We start from the raw sequence: 26,089 nt of genomic DNA on the forward strand, positions 1-26,089 counted from the left end.
TTCTGAATTGGCCACACACGTGTTTGTTTCTCTCTCTCTCTCTCTCTCTCTCTCTCTCTCTCTCTCTCTCTCTCTCTTTCTCTCTCTCTAACTCTAACTCTCAATACAGCTATTGAACTGTAATGGCACATTGCCCTCTGCTGGTCGAAAAACACAGTGCACCCTCTGCCCTGAATCTGTCAATGGAAAACGTTAATATAGCATTCCCTCCTCGTCGATGTGTGTACCTGTGAGTGTGTGTGTGTGTGTGTGTGTGTGTGTGTGTGTGTGTGTGTGTGTGTGTGTGTGTGTGTGTGTGTGTGTGTGTGTGTGTGTGTGTGAATGTACTTGCATATATGTGCATGTGCACCTTCACTTTGTTATTTGTTTATGTGAAGGCATCTTGTTGTATACAGGGAAGTGTACAGAATCTAAATGGAGGCCACAGTGTCATGTTTCAGGCTGTGTTTTTGAGGAAACTAGCAGAAGGGTTGAGCCACTCATCTGCACCTGTGAGCCATTGGCCATGGCCTCTCATGCTGGGCTTTCTGCTCAGCTGCCGAAACACACTCAAATTTGTTTGTTTTCAGAAAAAACTTAAACCACATTCTTGTGCTTCATGCACCTTCCAGCAAAGAGTGTAGCAACTCTTTGTTGCAGCTAATCATACCTCTGTGTGTGCATGCACATGTGTATAGCCTCATCTGAAATGTGTGTGTGTGTATGTGTGTGTGATTGTTTGTTTGTGTTTGTGTATACATGTGAATATGTGTTCTTTTGATCCTTGCTGCATGTGCGTGTTTCTATGTATGCACATTTATGTCTCTGTTTTGTTCACTATACAGCTTTGTGTGTGTGTGTGTGTGTGTGTGTGTGTGTGTGTGTGTGTGTGTGTGTGTGTGTGTGTGTGTGTGTGCATTTCTTGATCCAGGTGTCTGTGAGTGCACAGACTTCACTACTGGTGTCTCTTGTGAGCGTTGTCAGGATGGTTACTATGGAAATGCACTGATTGGCAACCCGAGTGACTGTCTGCCCTGCCCCTGCCCGGATCGTACCACCTGTGCTGAGGTGCCAGAGGCAGGCGGTGTGGTGTGTACCAACTGCCCAGCCAGCCAGAGGGGTAGGTTTCTGTTTATTTTGAGAAGTTCAGTGTACAGAATGTGACAATGTATTTGTCATATACAATGTTACGCTACATTATTACTAGAACATTATTTGCAAATTAGTTTTATGCTGAAAGGGTTACAGAAGAAAGCTCTTTGTCTAAACTGTAATCAAACAACGTAGAAGTGTGTCATCATAGTGTGTGTGTGTGTGTGTGTGTGTGTGTGTGTGTGTGTGTGTGTGTGTGTTCTAGGAACCAGATGTCAGCTGTGTGAGGATGGCTTGTATGGCGATCCGCTTGGCTGGGGTGGTAAAGAACGACCATGTGTGAGGTGTGAATGTAATGGGAATGTAGACCCCAACGCAGTGGGTGGGTGTGATCACGTGACTGGCCGCTGCCTGAAATGCCTAGGACATACAGCTGGGGACCATTGTGACAAGTGCCAAACAGGTTACTACGGTAACGCTTTGGACCGTACCCTCAGGCCTTCCCAAAAGTGCAAATGTAAGTAAAACTGTGTGTGTGTGCGTCTCTGTAGTTGAAAGAGGAAAGGGAATTTTAGAACATGTTTAATAAAAGAATAGATTGAATAAGAGATCATCTGAACATTTTGTTCAGATTTTCTACTTTAATAACGAGACCCCAGCAGACTCATGCATTCTCAAGAATCAAATGGTGTGTGTGTGTGTGTGTGTGTGTGTGTGTGTGTGTGTGTGTGTGTGTGTGTGTGTGTGTGTGTGTGTGTGTGTGTGTGTCTGCTTAGCTTGTGACTGTAAGTCACCTGGCTCCTCTGGCTCAGTGAACGACTGCGACCCTGACACAGGAAGATGTTCGTGTCTGAGTCACGTGACAGGAAGAGATTGCGGACAGTGTGAAGCTGGCTACTTCAACCTGCAGCCAGTGCTGGGCTGTCAGTGGTGCGTTATGGATAGCACACACCCACCTCTTGTCCTATCGCCTTCCTTCCTCTCATCCATAAGTTCAGTATTCATCTTCAGGTTTACACAAAACACATTGAGCTTCCCCGATCATTGTCAGTATGCGACTTGGAAAATGGTGACCAATCAGGCGCCAAAATAATGCTGCTAACATATATTCTTTCATTTGTGTTCTTACAGTACTTCACTGCACTAATTTTTAGAATGCAGTAGTGTATAACACACACAAAAAAAATGGCTACTCTCTTTCCTCCTCTCCAGGTGTAATTGCAGTCCAATTGGTTCCTTATCCTCAGCATGTCAGCCAATCACAGGCCAGTGTTTGTGTCGGACAGGTGTGGAGGGAAGGTGGTGTGATGCATGTCGAATGGGCTTTTTTGGCTTCTCCTCCAGGGGTTGCAGAGGTACACAGCAGCTAAAGTTCAAACTGTCAATTAATATGAACAATCACCAAAAAGGGCATGTTTGACATGACTTATGAAAATATTCGTTGTTCCAGTACCAATAGATGTTTAATCTTGAGAGCATTAGACATATATAGTATTTAAATTATTTAACAGATACTCTAATCCAGAGGAATTTACATATTTATCATTATACTCCCTGGGAATCATACACATGATCTCCACATTATAGTATTGTATCACAAACCATCAGGCAGGTAAATATGGAAAGTATGTGGAATACATGGATCTGTTACAAATGAACAAAATTCTCTGAACTTTGGAAAGCGTTGAGCTACATTAGGCCCATTTCATAATCTGTGCCTCTCTGTCCTCTCTATCTTTGAAATTGTAGCTTGCAATTGTGACCCCATGGGTTCAACCTCCATGCAGTGCCATGGAAATGGCACTTGCATCTGTCGCCAAGGTTTCGTGGGTTATAAGTGTGACAAGTGTGAGCTGAACTTCTATCTTAACCATGTATCCCACCAGTGTGAGGAGTGCCCAGTGTGCTACAGTCTCATCAGAGACCAGGTATGAGTGTGTGTGTGTGTGTGTGTGTGTGTGTGTGTGTGCGTGTGTGTGTGTGTGTGCACACACGCACTAAACCATGCTATATGAGGTGTAGTGGGCTTGGACACCTTCCCTTGTATGCTCCATACATATTACAGACACTTCAGCGATTCACTGTACACTGCATGAATGTCATGCATCATCCCCATCCATCCACTGTACCCAATTAGTGCTTATCTTGGCCTTATAGTCCTCTGCTAACTCACTGCACTCTTTTTAGAACTGTGGCTAACTGCCATTGCGTTCAGGCTTCCCCCAACACACACTGCCAAGTGTACCTCCCAGCCAAGCTGTTCTTTGTCTCCAAAGAATTGGGAATTACTGAGGCACGCAGCTCCCTTTCACCGCTGAGAGCATGCAGGCATGCCAAGGTTCTTCTTCTTTGTCAAACAGTGATTCTGGCGCAAAGCTAGCAAAACAGATGCCACCCATGTTACCCTGGGCGCCTAACGTGGGAACACATGCCCTTCCAGATCACAGCGTCTTAGCCGGGCTGCCGATAAGACAGAACACGGGAGGCTGGACGGGGATGGCCCAGGCTCTTGAAGCCAAAATGTTACAGCAGTGGGATAGCTAGGATGATGGCTAATGCAAAGCTAGCAAAAATGTAATGCGAGCTCATTTCATAGTCTTTCCTAGTTATTTTAAGAAATTGAGAGGCGCTTATCAAAAGGGAATTTACATGACTAACTTGTCTTGAGATGTCTTTACACTGTTGGTTAATTTGGGGGTATCAATCACCATGTGTGAATACAGAAATATGGTGTGATTATGCTAACACATTTATATATTCTGAGACTGTGAGCATCTGTAGAAGGCTCAGTGACAGCAAGAACATATGCAGTCACATCATCTTAAAATCACTGCTCCAGCCGCCTGAGCTTAAAGTGTTAGTTTATTCTGCTCTGAAACTTTCATCAGTCACGCCTGCATAGAAGCGAGTAGCTAGTCAATGTCAAGAGTAGCTCAGTTCTTCAATATCTAGAGATGATTACCTATTATAGGAGAGGCAATATGGAGTATACTGCAAAACTGCCCATCAGCTCCCCCAACCTTTAGCATAACAAACCACAATATAGTATCAGTAGTAGGAACGATTATGGATAAATGACTGTGATTTAAAAGCCAGGGACCAAAGAACATTAGCAAGGACACAAACACATTTTATCGAGTTTGTTGCTTTATATCTCTGAAACGCTAAGAACCATTGAATTGCATTACAGTTAGAGGGCTGTAATTGTAATATAAAATTGTATATAAATATATTGGTCAGACTCCTTCAGACATGAATGGTCTCATACGTTAATTAAGGTCAGATCCTTGCACGTGTTAATTTACATTTATTATGTGATAATATACTTCACAGCCAATTATCAGTCTGAAAGGTGAACTGAAATGAATCTATTAACAAGTGTCTGAATAATACCACGAGTTACTTTATCCTTGGGCATAATTATCCCCTACATGAGGCAAGGTTTTATATTTCTAGGAATTAAAATCAAGTCAGTGAGTATTAAAAGAGGCAATTTGCTAAGATAAGAAGGTAGAACATTCTGTGAGGTGTTTCTAAATCAGATCTCAGGAGATGATTATGTCTATTTTCACATCAATGTTTCATTGCCTGTGACTCCCATCATACATTCAATTCTTTGGTACATGTGTGTTTATGGTATGTGTATGTTTTTAGTATGTGTGCGTGTGTGTTTTTTTTATGTAAAAAATGCTTTTAAAAATGCTGGTGAATGATAAATGTTCTATATGCTCAAGACATGTTAAATATTGGCATGTAAATTCTTGAGGTACCATTCACATTGATAATCAAAATCATTTTTCTTTCTGTCTAGTAATTCAACAAAATCTTAGTAATTCAGTTTAAAGTCTCTTAAACTGTAAATTACTATCAGTCACTCTGTTACAACACTGTACAAAAACCTCAAAGATAAACTGAGCTACCGTGGCTCCTGTATGATTCAGTACGCCAGGACTGTGCTAAGTATAAGACCTCATGTTTTCTTCTTCTTCCTGTGTAATCACAGTATTCTTATATGCAGTTCCATTCTCTGATATATTTTAATAAGATTCCTCTGGAGGCTATCTCCACCAAGTGCCCCTTACTAGTGCATTCAGATGTATAACCTGATCACAGAATATACTTCATCTCATATACCACTGGCAGGCTTACTATAGCACGGTAGGAAGGAGTACAATTATTTGCTGACTTAGAACAGAATGTGAAGCAGAAACTTAGCTTTCCTCCTAAAACCGTCTGTTTACTTCAGCACCTTCAAACCAGTCTGAAATAAAACTGTCTCCAGAATCAGCCAGCTTTCACCCTATATATGTTTTTGGCACTATCAAAAGCTTTTACTTCTGTGAGGCCCACTCACCTTACATCTTACTCTACACACCCTGCAGCTCTGTGCTTTACACCACCAAACTCTTCCTGCACCTACAGCAGTGGCAAAGCAGTGCATACAAACCATATTGTGACATACAAGTATTGAACATGTGCTTCGCCAGGCTGCTGGTTACATGTTCTCATTTACTCTAAAACAAGGAACAAGGAGTAACAATTAGAGAGTAGGCTGATATAATCTCTTCTAAATAATCAGCATAATCTCCAACAATAAATAAGGATATAAATAAAGATAATTAAATGGAAAATGGCATATGGAGGAGTGGGCTATCAAGGGATTTAGTCCAGATTTCATAGCTCCCTGTCATAAAAACAAACTATCATTTGCAGTCACTGCCTCCTAATTATGTTTGGCTTCAGGTGGGAGAGAATGAGAAGTGTCACCAGAAAGGTTTTTAAATGAATGTTTGCAAACGCTGTAACCACAATTCGTCCTCAGCTACTCCTGCATTTCCAAGTCCAACATTGTATATTCTCCTGAACTTGCCTCCTTAAGTAATTTTGATATGTGGAATGCATAGGTTTAATTATAATTAGCATAATGGTAGTCCATTGCTTAGTCAGGTCCCATTTAATAAGGTGTTTCATGAGAGAACGGTGTTTCATGAGCACCATAGAGCATGGATGTGTTCAAAATACCTTGCAGCTACAGCTCTTCTCGGTCTGTTTATTTGAGGCTTGTGGAAATCTGGCTCAAATGGTTCAAGGACTCACAAAATTGACATGTATTGATCAAATCATCTGAGAACCTCAGCAGTTTATTTTTAAAATGTCATTTATTTTCACACACACACACACACACACACACACACACACACACACACACACACTTCTATAAAATATATGTTTGCTTTTTTCTACAGGCCTCTAAACTAAAAAGAAAACTGCAGGATCTAGAGAGACTGCTTTCCAGTTATGACTGCAGGAGTTTTAGGCACGAACTCTACATTCGTCCAAGTCACATGCCCCAGCCTAAGGAGATGCAGAATCGTGTGCATGAGCATCAGAGTGAGGACTACCTGCCCAATGCCCTAGAAGAGTTCCTGGCCATTCAAGGTTAAAAAGTTATTGATGAAAGTTAAAGCTGAATTAAAGTGAAATTGAATCTTAAAGGTCCAATTCACTTACATTCTCCTGTTCTAGTCAAATCTTCTGCGCATGTCATATTAATGGCAGTTTTGTGCTCAGATATGTTGAACATAAATGTATCCACTCAGGTTTTTCACTCACATGATGTGTTTTTAGCACTAACATTAGCTGCTATACCGTCACAGTGCTCCTGTGGATACAAGACCAGCCTTTCCCACTACTTTAACAGCAAAGCTGTTTTCCTGTAATGAGTGTGTTAACAGAGTCATTGGGGGTTAGCCATCTCACTGTTGATTCTTTCACATTTATTTGGTGTCTTCTTTGCCTCTTTTTCGTCTCTTCCACAGAGGCGCGGGAGGCCTTCATGCATCAGTTCTCGCAGCTGCAAGTGGCTGTGCAGGAGCTGCAGATACAGCTTGGCCACCTGGGCGAGGCCGTAAACTGCAGCCTGGCGGAGGAAGGTGAGACGGGGCGTGACGAGACAGAAGATGGGGTGAGGCGGCAAGGGGGCAATTGCCGAGCTCTCTCCGACGCCTTCACCGCTGCCATGGATGCACACACGCAGCTTCGTAGGATGACTCTTGACCTTGACAGCATGGTGAGTCGACGAACAAACACAGAACCATGCGTTGCATCTATCCATACTGAGTGAACAGGGGTGTGTGTGTGCGTGTTCCCCAAAGAGGTGGAGCAGGTTGTTTTTGAAGTTACTTGCAAATATTTCCATTTGATACAAATATATATATATATATAAAACTGGTTTATGAATTATTTTCTGAAAACAGCATTGCAACAGGTAATGAAAGCCAAGAGCCGCCAGTTAGCATGAAGGAAACTGGGTAAAAGGAGCCGTGTCAATTAGATTTTGGACAAGACTTTTATATTAATAGAATCAAATAAGCAGTTGGTTTCTTCGGCCCATTTCTTCATTCCATTTGCGGGCTTCTCTGCCTGCCTCAGGTAATCCCATTTGTGATGCCAAGAGGGCCGACCCAGTGGAACACTCTAGTGAATCAGTCAGAGACTTTAGTGAAGAGGTAGGTTGGACAATTGAATCATGGCCCAATCATGTTACACATTTTGTGTCTTCGCACATTATATGATGGTGTAGAGAAATCATTAGTGTCAAGACCATGGAACAGTGAAAATGGTAAAGATATTTACTACTGATGGTTTCAGAAACAGCCATAAAGTGCTAAAGGAAGGTGTGAGACTACTAACTCCACACATTTTCCAGACAACCAACTGAATAAAATAAAGTTCAATCAAAATCAGTCAATGACTCCAAAATTATTCATCTCTTTCTGCCACTGGTTTTGATATAACTGCCTTAAACCAAAAATGGAATAAATGATGTGTGCTATACAACATAAAAAACTATTATATAGTTCATCTTTTTCCCTGCAGCCACACAGAAATTGCTGCTCATATTGAAAAGCTAGCTGGTGAGGCCCTGCAAGTGTCTAACAGAACATATTCTGTACTTCTGAATCTCCTGGACGATAATTCAACACAGCTCCATGTACAAGACCTCACGGAGCGGTAAGTAATGAGTCGTGTGTGTGTGTGTGTGTGTGTGTGCAAGTGTGTGGATAGGTGGGTGTGTGTCACTTTATGAATTGTGTTATAAACACCTACCTTACACCTGTGCTCATCTATGTCATGTCATAGGGGGACAGTTACAGTCTGTAGCTATTTCTTGGTGCACAGTTACAGCCTATAGCTGTTTCTAGGTGCAATTATAGTCTGTATCTGTTTCTAGGTGCACAGTTACAGCCTATAGCTGTTTCTAGGTGAAGTTATAGTCTGTATCTGTTTCTAGGTGCACAGTTACAGCCTATAGCTGTTTCTAGGTGAAGTTATAGCCTGTAGCTATTTCTAGGTGCACAGCATGTCAGCCCTGCTCTACACTGGTCAGGCTATGACATATGAGCACTGCTGACTGCTGATATCATCTGGGTGGTGGATCATTTTCATAAGCATTAACCCTTACACAGTAGGGTTATAGTATGTGTCTATGAGGCAAGATGTTTTTACAAATGTTCTAGGTTAAGAGGGTCAGCTACCAGAATACAGCCAGTCAACAGGACAGCTAACGCTTAATCTCTACGTGTAAAAAATGTTTTTAAAAAGTGTCTTGAATAACTACATTTTTCCCATTAAAGCTAGAGCAAAACATCTGTGTGTGTGTGTGTGTGTGTGTGTGTGTGTACGCATGCCTGCCAGACTGTCAGAGATGCAGGTGCTGAAGGAGAATCTCACACGCGAGGCCGATAAAACCTTGGCTGTCTACCTGTCAGTGCAGGAGCAGACCACCAAGGCGGCCGCCATTTTGCAGAATGTCACCTCCAATCTGCCTAAGCTGCACAAGGAGCGCACCGGTGTCAGCTCCTTCACAGCCGAGTTTAACACCACAATGACTATGGAACTGATACAGGTCCATCAACAGAGCCAGTCAGCGTACTGTGGCAAAATAACACTACACATGGATAGTCATTTAGAACTATCTATATTTAGACAGAAATATTTAAAAAGACCCTCGTTATTCCCTTATATGATACCAATCTTAGATGTTTCTACTAAGTGGTGGTTTCTTTTTCAGTTAAAATAAATTCTGCAATTTATTGGGCCAGCCTGTTTTTTTTCTCTCAAAGTACACACATCCTCAGGAACAAACCTGAGAATGAAACCTCTTTGATTTCCGCTTCAGAGTCTGGACCTGGCCAACAGAACTGCAGAGCTGGATTTTCTGGTACAGTCAAAGGAGCAACTGGTAAATAAGACCAAGGAAGAGATGGAGGCTCAGCTGGAAAACTCACGCAAAAACCTGCAAACCATTGAGGAGTTCCAACAGGTGAGCAGAGCCAATTCTGACAGGCCAGCTGGTGAGCAGAGCCAATCCTGAGAGGCCAGGACACAGCCACCAGCCTCTCGGCTCAAGCTGGACCCTCCTGCTAGTCAAGTGTTGATTGATTATTTGAACATTCATGAAGCTCATGTGTTTATTATCAATTATAATAATGAATTATAAGTTAACAACTATTATTTATTGTTAATTTACCATGGGAACTTGACTTATAATTCATAAAAAATATTATATTGGAATCAAGTTATTTACATTAATAATACTAATAATATTAAATATCATCCAATTTATATGATATATAAAAGGATAACTATAAAATTTAAAATGTCAATGACACATAAATTACAACAGAAACAGAAAAGAGGCAACTGGGTAGGTCAAATACACTTAAAGCTATTTCACCTAAAGTTGCACCTACTTCACTGCTAACAGGGATGTGTCTGGTTTTGTTTTGTTTTTTTCTGTCTTGTGACCTATGTGTGAAGCTGACAGCCATTGCCAAAGAGCTAAAAGAAATAGCTTTGTCTTCCGTGGTACAAGGCAAAAAGACAGAATCAGAAGCTTTCTCTCTACAGAAACATCTAGAAGGTAGGGTATTTTGCTACAGGGACCTCACACACATGACTCTGTTTGAAACTCCATCATATCTCATTAATACATTACTCTTTGCTAATGAGCATATTGGTGAAAGGTTCCAGAAATCAACTGATTATTTCTAATGAAACCAATAAAATAGAGTAGAATAAAATAAAATATAGAATTCCAAGATACAAAGAGGTTGGATGGATTATGATTGAAATTAATTAAAACAGTATGGAATAGAAATAATATATTTTTTAAAAAACTGTATACATTTCAGAATATAACAGAATATAATGGATAATAAATTAGTATAGAATAGAACAGAATATAATGGATAATAAATTTGTATAGAATAGAACAGAATATAATGGATAATAAATTTGTATCGAATAGAACAGATTATAATGCATAATACATTTGTATAGAACAGAATATAATGGATAATAAATTAGTATAGAATAGAACAGAATATAATGGATAATAAATTTGTATATAATAGAACAGATTATAATGGATAATAAATTAGTATAGAATAGAACAGAAAGAAGATGGAATGTCCATAACTCCCACCTCCCCCACAGATATACAGAAGGAGTGGCCTGCCCTGCACACGCACACCCGACAGGCTCTCAAACGAGAAAGCCTTCTTGATGAGAAGGTCCTGACAGAGGCCAAGAAAAAGGTGCAACAGGCAAAGAGAGCGCTCAGGCCGGCGCTAGACAATGCCACGCTAGCTGGTGAAACAGCTGCAGATGCCAAGCTCGCAGCCGATGCCGTGACTAAGGTGAGTTCGGACTCCTGCCGCTGTTTCAACATCACTCTCTTCACATATACACAAAGTGTACAAAGCACTGGGACTGACCTTCAGGTGTAGCTAATGGCCTGATTGTAGAATGTCTTGCAGAATGTTTCCACTGGCGTTGAGAGCAGTGCATGTTGACATGACATGAGTCAGGTAGCTAATCGCATGCTCTTACTAGGCGCATTATAAATCATGACTGGCATCACTGCGTGTTACGGCAGTCTATAACGCAGCCATGCCCAGCAAGCACTCAGCATAGTGCTGCAAAACTTACATTCAGTAACATTCAGTGAATATGGAGTAAATGGCTTCTACCCAGCTGTGAGAAAAAAAAAGATCAAGTTGACTTCCTTTTAATCTCCATACCTTGTACCTCCATCCTCCGAAGCAACACTCTGCCCCAAGAAGCTACCAACATAAGCCACATTCCAACGTGAAACATTTACTCCCTTCACTAGAACTTTACTGAGCAGGAAAGACAAGCACAGGGCAATCGGTTGGCTCTCCCCACTGTGTCCGGCAGGATGCCAGGGCGGCCCTGTCGCGAGGGAAGCAGGCAAGGAAGGAATCGGCACAGCTGAGGGAAGCGGTAACAGAGGCTGGACGACAGCTGGCCAGACAGGAGGAGCGGGCTTCACAGGCTTGGGTGGGCATGCCCGTCGAGGAGGTGAGCGGCCACATCAGACCCAGCCGGTGGGGCTTGGCTGGGGTGCCCATGCAGCTTAACACAGGATTGTGTGAAACTGCACTTGCTAGGTTGCAGTACATGTAATTAATATGTGAGAGCCTATATTTAATAGTTTCAGGTAATCCATGTAATTTTGTATCAGCTTGCAAACCTTTACACAGGGGTTCTCCTTCCCAGTCCTGTGGGTCACATGCATTTTCTACATTTTCCTGGACTCTTCTAATCTAGCACACCTGACCCTGCTCATTAGATTACTTCCTGCTGTGCTGAAACAGCAGAAAAAGTCCCAAAGGTCTGTGGCTGTGAACCACTGCCGCAACAGTTACCTTAAGAACACTATGGATTCAATGCAATGTACGTGTGCTATTGCTGCTAAAGTGATGTGAACTCTCCCTTGGACATCAGGAAAGTAAGGGAAGCTACCTCTCTGCAACCTGCCATTTGGCCTTTACTGACCCATCACTGCCAGCCTCGCTGGACCAAAGAACTGAAAAGGATGCAAACAGCTCTGAGTTGATTGTATTCAGCCAAAGTAGTCCAAGACAACTGGTTTTATGTGGGCTACTTCAGCAATGAAGCGTCAGGAGCCCATATTGATCCTCAAGAGTATTGATGTTTATTTTTGTGTGCAGACACACTTTGGATCAGTGTATATCTTTCTTTAGTCAGAAAAAGGGTGCTAGTCTAATAATGGACAGTCGGTCTGATGGCACATAAGTGAGATCAAACATAAGAAACAGGGGAGAGAAGGAGGAGACGAGGGAGGGGGATAGACAGAAAAGGGTGGATGAGGCCTGAGAGTTATCACCTCCTGACCTTGATGCCTCACAGGCAGTCAGCATGGCACAGAAGCGTTACAGAGACATTCCGAAAAGTACAGAAATGCACATATAATATAGAATCACAAGCTAAAATAAATACATGTTGATTCCTTCACTACTAACAGCTCAACATCCTTCAGCATGAGTGTCTTTAGTGAATGCTTGCCCCCTTCTGTGCCACAGGCTGATGTTTCGCTAGAGACAGAGATGGACAGCATGGAGATGGTGAAGAGCCAGCTGGAGACTTTCACAAACACGCTAGCCAAGCTGCTCAATCAATTAGGTACATAGAATCTGTTTTTTTTTTCTTTCCTTGCCTATTCTGTCCTCCCCTTTCCTCTTATTTCCTGTTTTTTCCTAGTTTCTCCTGTGCTAAACTTCCCGCTCTTTCCTTTCCGTACGTTTCCTTGTTTTTTTGTGCTTACCCTGCCTGTGCACCTTCTTTTCTTCCCCGAACATTTCTTTTTCTCCTCTCGCTCTGCCGTTCCTTCCTTTGTCTTACCCTGCCCTCTCCTCCACTTCCCTTAGCTGCCCCGTTTCTTTCATCTTCCTCTCAGCATGTCTTTTCCGGTGTCTGTAAGCACCGCTGACGTGCCTCTTGCCCTGAGCAGAAGGGAACGTGGCCGTGGAGAAGTACGAGCGCGTGCTGAACGAGACGACCGCTCGCCTCCTGCTCCTGCGGGGCAGCGTGGAGAGCCCGACGCTGAGCGCGAAGATCCAGCGGCTGCGCACAGCTGGACATGAGCAGCTGCAGCAGCTGGCACAGCTGGAACAGAACTTGCAGGAGATCCGCGAGGAGCGTGACAGCCTGACAGATATTGTCCAGAACCTGCCCAAAGCATGCCCAGAGAGTGGTCACTGATGGGCAAGGGGTAGGTGGGTGGGGTGGGGGTAAAGATTGCAGGAGGGAGACAGCATCAGAGGAGGAGAAGGGAGAATGCAAAGAGAGAAAAAACACTTTCAGGAGGCTGAGTAAGAACTTCAGTGTGATAAAGCTGGAATTGTATCAGACATAGACAGAAAAAAAAGGTAGAGAGAAGGAATTCCTTTATCTTCTCTTCAGTTCATCTTGCAGCTTAGTTTAAAAATATGTTTGTCCTACTTATTTGAATCACTGATTTAATTATATTAACTAAAGTTTGAGTGAGTAGGTTGAAAGCTGATTGGAGATTAAACATTTTTTTTCCAGTAATAAGATTGCCTCGTTTGCAAGTAAGACAGTGTTCACCGGTGCTGTAACTAAGAATGTGTTTGTACATATTTTGAAAATGTGTCCTGGACTAAAAATGTTTGACTGGCATGTGATAAATTTGGTTACCAAAACTCTATGTACTGTACATTTTCTCACCAACATGAAGTTTTACTTTTTGACCACACTGTGGTGCCATTTACAATCTATACAACAGGTTTCATGTACACAATAACTTTATATGCGTAATTTGCTGGATAAAGGGCTTGTGTAACAGCGAATAAAGCATCTGAAAGTCATGTACAGACCTCATTTATGACTGTTTGTCTAAATTGATGTTTTAACAAAAATGCATTTGTAACGTATGGGTAAAACTTAAGAGGACTGAATACAATTCGGTCCAGAACTTTCCCACAGATTTTATCCGTCAGGCTACGCTGTATAGCTATAACCTGCAATCGTCTCTCGTTCGTTTTTCCATCAGTATCAGAAAATTCAGTTTTCTTTTGCTTACCCAAACATGCATCGTGGTGATTGTAATTCTCCAGCCGAAAATGATTTGTTTAGCGAACAAAGAAACTTATTTGAGGAATCAGAATATGCGTATATTATTTAAGATGTCTTGGGTCCGTATAAGTTTGCCTAGATTTTCCCCGCCTTCGGTGAAGAAAAATTCTGTTTACGCAATAGCTAAACATCTCCCCAATTTTTGCAACCTAACAATAATCTCAGTTAAGAGTGAAGCCTAAAGTGCGATTCCTCGTTTCACCACACGATAGCACGAAGAGATACATTCCTGACGAGCCAAGAGCGCATCAAGGAGAAGCTGCAAACAACTGCAACTCGCGTTTGTTCTCGTTCTCCTCGGACTTCTCGTAACCGAGAGAGCCTCCCATATATAACCGTCTGTCCGCTCTGTAACCGTATCACACGAAGCTCCAAGATGCCCTCGAATCAGAATGTACAAGGTATGTCATGAGAGCTTTATTAATTGAATCGTCTCAGCAGTTAAACAGACCTCTATCTGCTGTCAGTGTTGTACACCGCTACGCCCGATTCCTAGTTAAACGTTTGTGATTTGGCTGCCCGCCGAGGGCTACCAGTCCGCCAGCAAGTGCACCAGAATGGATTTGAGTCTAACGGTTTATATCTTGTGGTTTTCCAGGAGGCAAGGCGTTCGGACTGCTGAAAGCACAACAGAGGGACAAGCTGGAAGAAATAAACAAGGTAGCTGGATGAAGCCTTTTATGTTGTGCATTCTAGGATGCTTTCCTTTGTGGCACTTGTTCACCTGAAACGTTAGTGAGCTATCCTAGCTAGCGTTAGCTGTGTGAACCATCCAGTTTAGGTTGGGGTTAGATTGGCTATTTTGACTCGGTCGTGACCCTTACGTAGCTAGCTAGCGATTGCTCTAATAATGCAACTACATTATGATAGATGATAGCTAAACTAATCTCTCTCAAACTGATTTATCTAAATTAATCGCTAGATATCTAATTATTTTTGTAGTTTAACAAATGTTTCTCTAAAAGCTCAGAACATTGTTAGCTAGCTAGCAAAACTATCTAAATGGTTATAAATTATTTGACTGGCTCAGCCATTAGCACAGCGGTTATTAGACAGTTGCAGCTAAACAAAGATCATGTCTAGATAGCTAGCGATAGCTAAACTGCTCGCATGTTCTAGATAGATGGTACCGGTTAGCGTTAGCTAGCTGTGGGGTGGGGATATCACTTTCCTCCAAACCGAGAAATTCCCAACGGAATTCTGTTTGAAGACGTCTTACGTCATGGTTTTGTTTTGTTTGGAGTTTTTTTGTAACAAAACTGTAGTTATCTAATACCTTAAAACCAGTCATTTTGAAGCGATGAAGGGTCACCTTCGTTCTCCCTTTATGTTTACACGGGGAAACAGGTGTCTGGTGGGCTCGATTGAACGAGACTATTGTGTCCGGGCTGGTTAGGATGTGAGTGGAGCAGCGGGGACATTTGCGCCATCAAATTGTTAGCTAACCTCTTTCTCTTGCAGACCCCCGTTGGACTAGACTGGCAAGACTAATGGCGCTGTTTCATGTGGTCACATTAAAAAACCCCAGAAAACTCCCACCTGTGTTTTTGCGCATTCAGCGCGCTGTCAAAGCACAGCCTCTGTTAGAGTTTTTTAAAAAAAAACAAAACAGATTAATGAAATTGACTGTTAGTGTTTACAAGGCAACGTAGGCCTGCTCACACTAGATAAATAGTTGAACTAGGTTTAGCTAGCATTTCTCTCCGTTATCGTCTGCCTCGAAAGTTACAGATAAGTGACTCGCAACTGAATGAAAAATTTAATCACGGTTACGCAAGGTCATTCATCTACGATCGTCGCTTTTGACATCCTTATAATTAAATTTGGTTTATTAGCTACTGTTATTTTTGACGTTGTTAAATCTATCCGTAATTTTATAAACTTTAGTTTCCGTTCCCCTGTCTGTCCGTGGCTGCGTCGTCCTACTGCTAGATGATGACGTAGAGCACTGATCTTGGAGGCAGCTGAGCTGAGTAAAGCTACGCTTCTAAGAGGCATTCTTTTCCTTTTGAATCATTCATGCATTTTCTGTACACTTGTCCTTAGTCCTTAACATATTCTATGTGGGGGCTTGCCGGAGGTTAGGATCTCATTAGAATCCGATATGCGTGAAATAACAATAATATAATATAAAATGGTAATATAAAATAATACCCTCGTGAAATGATGTCCCCATCAAATTTTTCGCTCACTTACTACCATCCTCCCTACAGACCAATGCGTGTTGATTTGTTAGTTGCTGTATGAAAATGTACAAGTCACGTTATGGCAAGGAGTGTACCTTGCAGGGGAAGTGTAATTCTGGGAGTACTTGAACTGTATCCGAGGTTAAAACCAGTGCACAGGTCCATCCCTGTGCCAGACTTTCCGCCAACAAAATCTAGAAATAGATCTGTTTATACAGTTTCATATAAAAAAATGTTCTTGCAGACAAATACATTTTTCTGCTTCAGAAAAAGGTTTCCTATTTATTTGCCTTATTTCATTTTGTTGTTTCAACCATAGGTTACTAGTCAGTAATCTATGGTTACTAGTATCACACTCTGGTCCTCAGCCTGTGAACCTCCATGACTACAGCCCATGAAGGGTTTCTGTCATCCAGGACACTGAACTAGTTAACAGCAGTAAGTTGTAGTAGCAGAACTTGAGCTATAATGTTGAAGGTATTTTGCCCATTATCAGCAGGCTTTAGGTTCACTGGTGTAGTGTGAAGATCCACCCAACCTTTAAATCCTTGTCAGGGATTGAGAGATATAATGATCATGAAACCTGTTAAGGTTACACACAATCCCTGAAGTCTGTAGGGATAAATTTATATAAAACTGCAGCAGAAAATATTTTAGGACAGGCTCTCTAAGTACATGGAAAAAGTGTCTCAGACTTCCTTCTGTTCAGGAATAGCTCTTCCAACCTGACTTTCTTGTTCTCTTAATCACTTCCACCATAGGAGTTCATGGAGGACCAGAAGTACCAAGATGAGGAAGATTTGCCTGAGAAGCTGGATTCCTTCAAAAGTAAGACGTGCAGTGTCTAAAAGCCCACCTGGAGTCTGTTGAGGACATCAGTTTCCTCTATTGGCACCAATGAAATGTTGGAAGAGGGCACATGTGTATAATGGCCATGCATATATGACATGATGTTTGGAGTAGGAGAATCTATGGCAGAATTTTGTCTGTGTGAGGGAGCATGAGTGAGTAACAAACTTAGCTACAGAACCCTTGTTCTTTTTCATACTCTCTTGCTCTCTCTTTCTGTCTGTTGCTCTTTTTATTGCTCCTCACTTCCTCACTTCATAGCTGACACGTGAATTTTAAACCCAGGGGACTTCCTTCTTTTGAGCTGTTTACCATCCAGCGAAGTGTGTGTGTGTGTGTGTGTGTGTGTGTGTACGCGTGTGCTTAAAAATGTGAGGAAGGTGACACATAATGCACTCCTCTAAAGACAGCCATGCTGGAGGCCATTTAGCTGTAGAGAACTGTGTGCCAGATTGCAAACACAGAGGTGAAAACAGCCTGGAAGTGGAGTGTGAAGGGAAACGTGGGGGAGAGGCGGTGCAGAGGGAACGGCGAGGCCTTGCTCTGAGCCGCCCTGTTAGGCTACATTTCTGCAGGCCATATTCCTCTGTCTCAGAGCCTTAAGCTCACCACTGTGTGTGTGTGTCATTGTCATCCCTCAAACCAGAGACGGAATGAGGCATCATACTCTTAAGACAGAGAAAGAGAAGGAACAACAGAAAGACAGACCCATTGTTTTGCAGTGCCATGCAATAGGGGTTTGACCACAGGGAGGGATCATGCTGAAAACACTACTTTGAATGTAACTTGAGTAAAGAGAGTTTTACAGTATGTTTTACACTTTGAGCTGCACAACTCGGCCTGAAATCTGTCCAGCTCCTTCCCCTCAGCCTCATGCTTGCTCCCTCTCTGCCACACAACTTTGTTGTGAGTTTGAAGGGAGGGCTTTAACAGGGCATCCATTGTCACCCTCTGCTACCCCTTTTCCCTTCTCGCACGGAGACACAGTTACAAGCCCGGCTCACGCCCACTCAAACAGAGCCCTCATTGTGAGACAGAAACAGAGCCCTTCCTACTGAAAGAGCAAGAACAGGAAAAGAACCGGGAAGAGAACTGGAAAAGAGGACCTGGCGTGTCGTAGTGAGCTCTTGAAACAGTTGGCTCTCCTACTCCGTTAGCCCATACGAGCCTGCCACGCTAGTAATGAAGTGGTAGTATCACCAGTCGAAAAGCTGAAACGCGAGTAACCACAAGTGCTGGCTGTCCCTTTTCCTCCCCCTCCTGGGACCTCCTTCTCCCAGTTAGGCCACTCTCACCTGTTGCTGGCAGCTGTGTGGCAGTGGGTGTGTGAGAGAAGAGAACAAGTGTATATAATTCTGTCTGCATTGCCCAAGCGCTGACACCTATTCCTCTTGATTTCCTTTCCAGATAAATATGCGGAGTTTGACCTCAACGATCAGGGAGAGATCGGTAAGTCGCATGCAGAAAGAGACTTGTGGATGGTCGAGATCGTGCGAATGACCGGCGTGTTGCCTAAACGCGTGTTCATTGCAAAAGTGATACTATAAACAATAGATGTGAAATCTGTGTGTGTGGACAGTGTGCGCGTGATGTGGTGGGCTTTTAGAAGGTGAACATGTCCATATGTATGGCGTGGGAGTGTAGCCCAGCCAGTGTGGTCTCTGATCCTGCGGTGCCTCTGCACCACACAGTGTGCAGCTGTTTTCTGCCTTCTGCTTCCCGAAGCACTCGCTCATTAGCGGAGGAGTGGACTCTTAGCTGAGCACTTAACTCCCTCTCCTCTGCACTGTTGCTGTCAGCAAAGCCTCCCAGCAAACTGCTTTTTGTTTGTTTGTGTTTTTTTTTTTTTTTTTTTTCTGTGCCTCTTCTACAGCTGGTATAGGCTCCTGTTTGGGGGATTTTTTCCTTCTTCACAATGTGAGCTCTGGGATTCATCTTTTGGTTTCACTGACTGCCCACAATCACAACTAGCCACACCAAGTTTCACAGACTAAGTGATGCACCATAAGTCTTATTCCTGGCCTACTGTAACTTGCATCACCTTATTAGAGATTCTGTTATCAGATCACTAATCACAAAAGCAAACAAGCAATCTGCAGGTGCCAATTAAGCTGTGGGAATGCGAACACTCCAAAACACACCTGTCTAATGGGAAGCAGCTGCAAGACCCAGCTGTCCAAATATATTTGGTACCCTGAAGTCTGTGAATGCTGCATGGTCATTGTGCCATTGCAGTTCTGCTTCTCCCCTGTGTTCTGTTCAGAACGCTGCCCACATATATGTGGAGTGCTGAATCTAAAGGTCACTTGCTCCTTTTTCGGTAGCTAGAAGTTTTGCTCTTTGCCACTAAAACTAATTTAGGTCAAGAAAGTTCCAGTCACAGATGCTCTCAGATGGTGACCATTTTAGGTGAAAGACCAGGAAGTGGCCACTATGAAGATCTCTGCCTAAAAACAGATTCCCTCAAGACAGTAAAAAATAGTGTTTTACAGTTCCAGGGCACTGTGTGTGTGTGTTCACATATGTAACTGCATTTTGTGTCCCTGTGGCACAGACATGATGGGTCTGAAGAGGATGATGGAGAAGCTGGGGGTTCCTAAGACCCACCTAGAGATGAAGAAAATGATTTCCGAGGTGACTGGCGGCTGCAGTGACACCATCAACTACCGAGACTTTGTTAAGATGATGCTAGGCAAGCGCTCGGCTGTGCTCAAACTGTAAGTACCTGTGTGTCCGCATTCCCTCTTGAAATATGCTCAGTAATGCTATTTTGTGTGTGTGTTTAATCATGTCAGCAAATTCACTGCAGAGTCAGCAGAACAGCATGCATGTTCCACATAGCCCTGTGGAATCTCGATGACCGAAGCTTGTGCAGTTCAGAAAGCATTTCTCCAACATCTTTAAATCATGTTGCGTAACAATGCAAATCAAGCTGCAAATGAACTTTTTAAAAGCATCAAAGAAAGACGACACCTTCACTGACTGGTTAATTAACTGGTCTGCATGATTCAGTTTCGGGGCCTTATTTCCAATTAAACGTCTCTGAGCCCCCTGTCTTCACAGTGCAGAATTTCAAGCCTCAGTTGTGCCTTCACTGTGACAACTCCAGACCTCTTCCTCCATAAATCCTTTCATAATTCACAACACTTCAGTCAGCTGAAGAAAGATGGTGTTTCTGCTTGTCTTTATTCCAGCCACAGGTAGTCCTCATTGCTTTCACTTTGCAGTCAGTACATTAGACTCCAGCCATACTGGACACCAAATTATTTTGTGTCTGTGTGTCTTTAAATGGGCAATGTAAGAGAAAAGATAGCTTAGCTTCCCTGCTTTGTTTTCCTTGGAGAATAAAAGAAAAGCTGGGCTGGAATTAGTGTTTAGGAAAACATACCAAAAACTGCGAACTGGTGCCAAGGTTCATGTCTGCTGTAGTAGTGTTGACCCTTGCTTTTGAAGTTCAATCTACGTGTGGCCGAATTTGCAGCATACACTTTGCTAAATGAACTGGTCTTAAAACAAAAAGGTAAAATCAAATATTCAACTTGTCTCACGTTAAAGGTTCTAGGAAGTACAGAAGGTTCCTACAAGACAATTTTGACGTTACTACAGTAATTGTGACTGGTTGCTATATTGCTCTGCTAAATTTGCTAAACCTTAAACTATTCATATCAATAATAAAATGGTATTAACCTGTAGAACCTTGATTTCTGCTGTTGGGGCAATGCACAATGCCCCCTTAAGATAAATGTCTAAATGTACAAAAACTAAAATCACTTTTACTTAAGCTAGAACTGACCTTTTTCCTCTTGGTTGATCTTGGTGAAACCACTGATTTTAAAATTCTCATTGTATAGCTAGAGTACATTTAGACACGGAGTGTAGATGATAACTGTGAATTTTTTTCTGCATAACGTCATGCATTCCTTCTCGTCTCTCTTGCCAATGGTGTATGAAAGATAATGGCCGCCACTTAGTCTTGCGTTAATCACGCATTCTGTTTGGCTGTGCTAGCACTATGAACAATCCATCACTTGAAATTTGAGCTAGTGAGATGGAGTAAGTCCATCAAGGAGGAAGGGAGTAAGTCCACTAAATAACATGGTTTTCTGTCTTTGAAAGTTTTGGTGAGTTCTCAACCATTATTCTGGCCTAAATCAAGCCCATATGGTGTGTGAGGCCAGCCGACAGCGTCACTCATGTTACCCATGCAAAGTGGGCCAGAGACGTAATTTAGGACAGCTTTAAGTAGCCCTGCAGTGCTGGAAGGAGGTGCAGACTTTTTCAGCGGTATGGGGACGCAGCCAGCAGAGCTGCTCTTATCTGTGAAGAAAAGATACAATCCAAATGCGTTCATCACCGAATGTAAGACGGTGTTACACATTCAGATTTTCGTGAGGTTTAAACAGCTTTAATAAAGATGGCAATGATGACCTTGACCCATCTTTTAAAAACACACCGTCAAGCCCAGTGTGAACCCATTCCCCTCAGAAATAAGCTCTCGGTTGAGTGTTTTAGTCCCTGCCCCTTGACGCTCTAAGCTCTAGGGAGGTGACCCATATACTCCAATTAAATTACCCCAGCAGCGGAGCCTGGGAGGGATCTTTCAAGCCCTTTGCACATCATCTCCACTGCTCAGATGGTGGTGGGTGGTGGTGTTTACCCCCCATAAACAGGTCCAGGCCTTTGAAGCGCGTTTCTGGCCACCAGGCTGCTACAGGCTCAAGGCTACTCGAAAGGAGCTTATGAGGGATTTTCAGTGGTGAACCAGAAAATGTATCTGGGGATTCCACCCTCTCCTTCCTGATGTTTGGAGAAAGGCCTTTGTACCCTTTTTATATCTTTGTTTTGGGTTTTTTCTTATAGGCCTGACTTTAACTTTGATCTGATAGTCTGTGTTTTTTTTTTTGTTTTTTTTTTATTCTCTCGCCCTCTGTGTGTGTGCGTGCATGAGTGTTTGTGCGCGCACCTTTGCGCGTAGGTATGTGTGCATGCATTACTGAATGTGTACAAAAGTAACAGGGCAAGTAAAAAACGGCAGGAGCATTCTAAAGAGTCTTCTGATTCTACAGAATGCTGAAATGTTGATCTTATCAAGCAATTCCCTTGTGTCAAAAACAAAGCCTCGTTTCTTGCATTGGTAGAGGTAGCAGTGATTAAAGCTAAGGTTGCATGGAAAAATTGGTGATCACCTGTGGTTGTTTAGTAATTCATGCGGTTTGATGAACCTTTTCACCATGAATAAATGGAGCAGTGTAGCAATGAAAGGGCAAATTCAGATCATTTAAACCTAATACCATGTTGCTTGTTCTTCAGAAAGCTTGGTTAGAAGAAGGCTAATTTCAGTTAAAAGCAGTTATCAATTTTAAGATAAGATGTTTACAAAGTACTGATGAATAAAGTTTTTTTGTTTTTGTTTTTTTCTTTCTGTTCATTTCTCATCTCTGAGAGCATGGTCCTAGAGTGGTATCATTCCAAAACCTTTTTTTGCATATCAGCACATTTAAACAACTGTGGTACAAGCAAAATATTTTCTTGAATTCAAAACACTGAACCTTTTTGTTTAAAAGTAATTTGCAACTACATAACTCTGAGGTTTTTTAACATGCTTCTGTGTATTAAACCATCATGTTTTTTTGTTCCTGGTATCTGCTCAGGGTGATGATGTTCGAGGACAAGGCTAACGGTGCAAGCTGCAAGCCTGAGGGCCCACCACCGAAACGCGACCTCACCAGCCTACCGTAAAGCACCGCAGGGGCGGATACCTGGAGCCTGGGACATCCCTCCATCTGCAGGCCCCACCCATTTCACAGCAAAGGCCTAAGTGTACATAGCCATACCCAACATCTTTTGCTAAGAAACAGGGGGAAAAGGTCTTGCAGAAAAAAATACAAAAGATAATTATATATATATATTTGATGTGAAGGTCAAACCACAGAGTAGCATTTTTTATAAGTAAACAAATGTATATATTTATATGCGAAATAGGTCTTTTTGAAGAATCATCATCCCTTTTAATAGAATTGTTCTTTAAAATGAACACAGTGTGTTTTGATAAGTTACTTACTGTGAGTGGAGTAACAGTAGGATGTGTAACGTGTGACTTGTGTGGAATGAGATTTTTCCTAAAACGTAAACCATTATAATCCGGTATTAAGGTGTTTGCCTTCTCCATCACACCTTTCACTTTGAGTGTTTTGGCAGTAGCCGGATAAGTTTAATAAGCTTGAAGCATTTAGACTTAAATTACCACTAACCTTTGCCATAGTCTGGCCAATCAAGTGTGGTCTAGTTTAATTTCAATCCCATGGGTGGCTCCATGTTGCAGTGAGACTGAGTGGGACATTAATGTCAAATACCATGACATTTGCGAATACAATATGGAGGTTTATGTTCTAAATTTGGAATTGAAAGAAACACGAAGAGACCAGGCAAAGAAATGAGGGAGTTCCACAGGCTTTTGCTAAAAGAGAAATAAGAAATGTACTATCTTAAATACCCTGTATCCTTTCCACATATCAGTTTCATTTTTGCCATCCTCATGTTGACATACTCCGTTCAAATGTGATTTGTGTATGTGTGTAAAACACAGCTAAGCTGAAACAAAATAATGCAGCCTGTTTCATCTAAAGCAGGGTTTTTTTTAGTCGTGACTAAAGCATCACAGTTTAATTGTCATATCTTTAAGGTCTTGTCTTACTCTTGAGTGTAAGGATGATTTTGTTGATCACAATATGGCAGACAACATCCAACAAGTCTGCTCACTGTAAATTTAATTGTCAGTCTTTCCAAGTGCCTCTTTCAGTCTAATTTGTCTTAAACTCATAGTTTGCAATGGAATATGTGAGAGGAGAGAGAGTGAGCGTTAACTGTATTAGTATAGAAGTGCTTTGTGCAGAGCTGTTTGTAGGTACAGTCTAGGAAGTTCATGTTTGTAATGTTCCGCTGTAGCTTTTTGTTCATTGGCTTGCTATTTGCAGTATTCAGTGCTGCTCTTGTGCACATGCACCTCAATAGCCCCCCGAGCAGTCAGCTGAATCCAGTCCTGCTGCAGAGCGCCAGCGTGGCCAGTATGTGGGGCAGAGCCATCAAAGTGCCCTAATGCAGTTCTTTGGGTTTTAGATCACTGGAACAAAAAAAAAAAAAAAGTTTCACAGTGCATCTTACAAGCTCAAACTAAAATCTGCTTCTTGTGAGCTACCTACAGGCTCATCTATTTCAAGTGATTTTATTGTGGTTTTATTTTCTGCATTCCTGTATTTACTTTTTTACTGTTTGTCCTTTTACATTCTTGTTTTCCTAGAATAGCAGCATTGTTAGGGTTCTACCTTGAGTGTTTTGGATTATTATTTTGTCCTTCTACTGTATTTGCATTTTTTTTTTAATGTGATTGGTCACCTGTTTAACAGGCTTTTTGTTGGTGGCATCTTATTTTTAATACTTTTTTGCAAACACCAAAGGAAATAAAGATCTTCTGATTACACAAAAAAGTATTTGTGTTCATATGCTGTTTTACTTAAAAGTAAACATGCATCAGGCCAGTATGAGTCTAGGGTGTGGTGTACCAACCCTATGGGGACACTTAAGATAGGTCAACAGCATGTTGAGAATGGTAACCTACTTTTTTTGTACAAAAGTACATGCTCATACAAGCATATGTGTAAATGAATAGCCCATGGTACAAGCCTATAGTCAATTATTAAAATGTACACACCTATTGGACCAATTTGCTTGAGAATACACTTTAAAATTGCTGTTGTATAACAGTAACACCAAGTTGTCCTCTGAGGACCTCTTCAACTCTGTCCTTTAACTAATGTGGGTCCATTGTTGCGAAGTTTCCTAAAATGAGGCATCCAAATGTGGGATGTTTTTGTGTGAGGTTTTTTGGGATTTTTTTTGTCTGTTCAAATGTCAGCTTTTGAGATTCTGTTGTTTCTTTGGTGGGGGTTTCCAGATTGTTACTGTGAAGTGGATATTCATGTATTGACCAAAATGTTATTAACCAGCGTGGTGCATGAGCTTCCTGTTTTAACTTCTGTGTTGTACTTTTTTGAAAGAGGATCTATGCTGAAATGTCTTTTGTCTTGATTTGAAAATTTCGGTTTTCCCACATCAGAGATTCAGAGATTCAGAGATTTCGGTTTTCCCACATCAGAGATTCAGCACGCTCACAATACACAGCACACAACAGCAACAATCCACATTAACATATTGATATATTATGAATGGGAACACAATGGATTGTGAGTGAGTGAATGCGTGTGTGCATGTTGATTGCTTATGCTGTATTCAAATCTGTGAACGTGCACTTGCATAGTAATGAGCACATCAGCATATGCCTGTTCTTATGTGTGCCTGGGGGGGGGGTTGCATCTTGTTTGTTTGCTCCACTTTAATTCCTCTAAGGGCCTCAGAGGCTTTACTGATTGGCAAACAGGTGACACAACCCCTGAAACGGATGTGGGAGGATCTTTTAAATTGCATCTGACTTTAAACATGGTGAGAGAGAGTCTTCTTTTTCATAAGAGAAAGGAATAAAAGGAAATGGAATTCTTAGAGACAACAAAAATAATACAAGAATGTATTTATTTTAATCTAACTGGATTTTCGCAAACTTGGAGATTCAAGCTTACTTTCATGTGAAATTATTTTATACTGATACATGTATAATATGTATATTAAAGGATTGTGCTATACAGTGCTACATGACTTAATTTATCAGTCTGAGAAATGTACTGTGTACCAGTTGATGTCTTGTGGGTTCAATCAAAAATTAATAAAAAATTCTAAATCAATGTCTCAGAAGACAAATGACAGAAAAATCATATGAACATTCTACAAATTAATATTATTTAGTCCAAAGAATGTGGACATCTAACCAATACACCTATGTGAGCTTGTATGTATGATATAGTATTAAAATGTCGCTTCACTGGAGCTAAGGGGCTTTGCCAAAACCCTGAAAAACAGCCCCTCTCCACCAGACTATACTGCTGGAA

At 41.8% G+C, this 26,089-nt stretch overlaps 2 protein-coding genes across 2 annotated transcripts in view; both read left to right on the forward strand.

The window, feature by feature from the left end:
- The window catches only part of lamc3 (laminin, gamma 3), a 71,132-nt gene extending 57,968 nt beyond the window's left edge, over window positions 1–13,164 (forward strand). The window contains exons 13-28 of the mRNA XM_027004143.2: window positions 911–1,099; window positions 1,337–1,588; window positions 1,848–2,001; window positions 2,284–2,426; window positions 2,821–2,999; window positions 6,318–6,510; window positions 6,891–7,141; window positions 7,504–7,580; window positions 7,951–8,085; window positions 8,770–8,980; window positions 9,254–9,397; window positions 9,895–9,997; window positions 10,573–10,775; window positions 11,317–11,460; window positions 12,486–12,585; window positions 12,914–13,164. Coding sequence (XP_026859944.2) covers window positions 911–1,099; window positions 1,337–1,588; window positions 1,848–2,001; window positions 2,284–2,426; window positions 2,821–2,999; window positions 6,318–6,510; window positions 6,891–7,141; window positions 7,504–7,580; window positions 7,951–8,085; window positions 8,770–8,980; window positions 9,254–9,397; window positions 9,895–9,997; window positions 10,573–10,775; window positions 11,317–11,460; window positions 12,486–12,585; window positions 12,914–13,164 — 2,729 coding nt within the window. The remainder of the gene's footprint in view (window positions 1–910; window positions 1,100–1,336; window positions 1,589–1,847; window positions 2,002–2,283; window positions 2,427–2,820; window positions 3,000–6,317; window positions 6,511–6,890; window positions 7,142–7,503; window positions 7,581–7,950; window positions 8,086–8,769; window positions 8,981–9,253; window positions 9,398–9,894; window positions 9,998–10,572; window positions 10,776–11,316; window positions 11,461–12,485; window positions 12,586–12,913) is intronic.
- Window positions 13,165–14,299: 1,135 nt separating this feature from the next.
- Window positions 14,300–24,571, forward strand: aif1l (allograft inflammatory factor 1-like). Its single transcript, XM_027004144.2, has 6 exons — window positions 14,300–14,459; window positions 14,657–14,718; window positions 17,006–17,072; window positions 18,501–18,542; window positions 19,648–19,810; window positions 22,745–24,571. The coding sequence occupies exons 1-6, from the start codon at window positions 14,435–14,437 to the stop codon at window positions 22,830–22,832; spliced, it is 447 nt and encodes a 148-aa protein (XP_026859945.1). The 5' UTR covers window positions 14,300–14,434; the 3' UTR covers window positions 22,833–24,571.
- The last annotated feature ends 1,518 nt before the right edge of the window (window positions 24,572–26,089 follow it).

This window comes from Electrophorus electricus, chromosome 6 (assembly GCF_013358815.1).
Source record: "Electrophorus electricus isolate fEleEle1 chromosome 6, fEleEle1.pri, whole genome shotgun sequence".
In the NCBI taxonomy this organism is placed as follows: Eukaryota; Metazoa; Chordata; class Actinopteri; order Gymnotiformes; family Gymnotidae; genus Electrophorus; species Electrophorus electricus.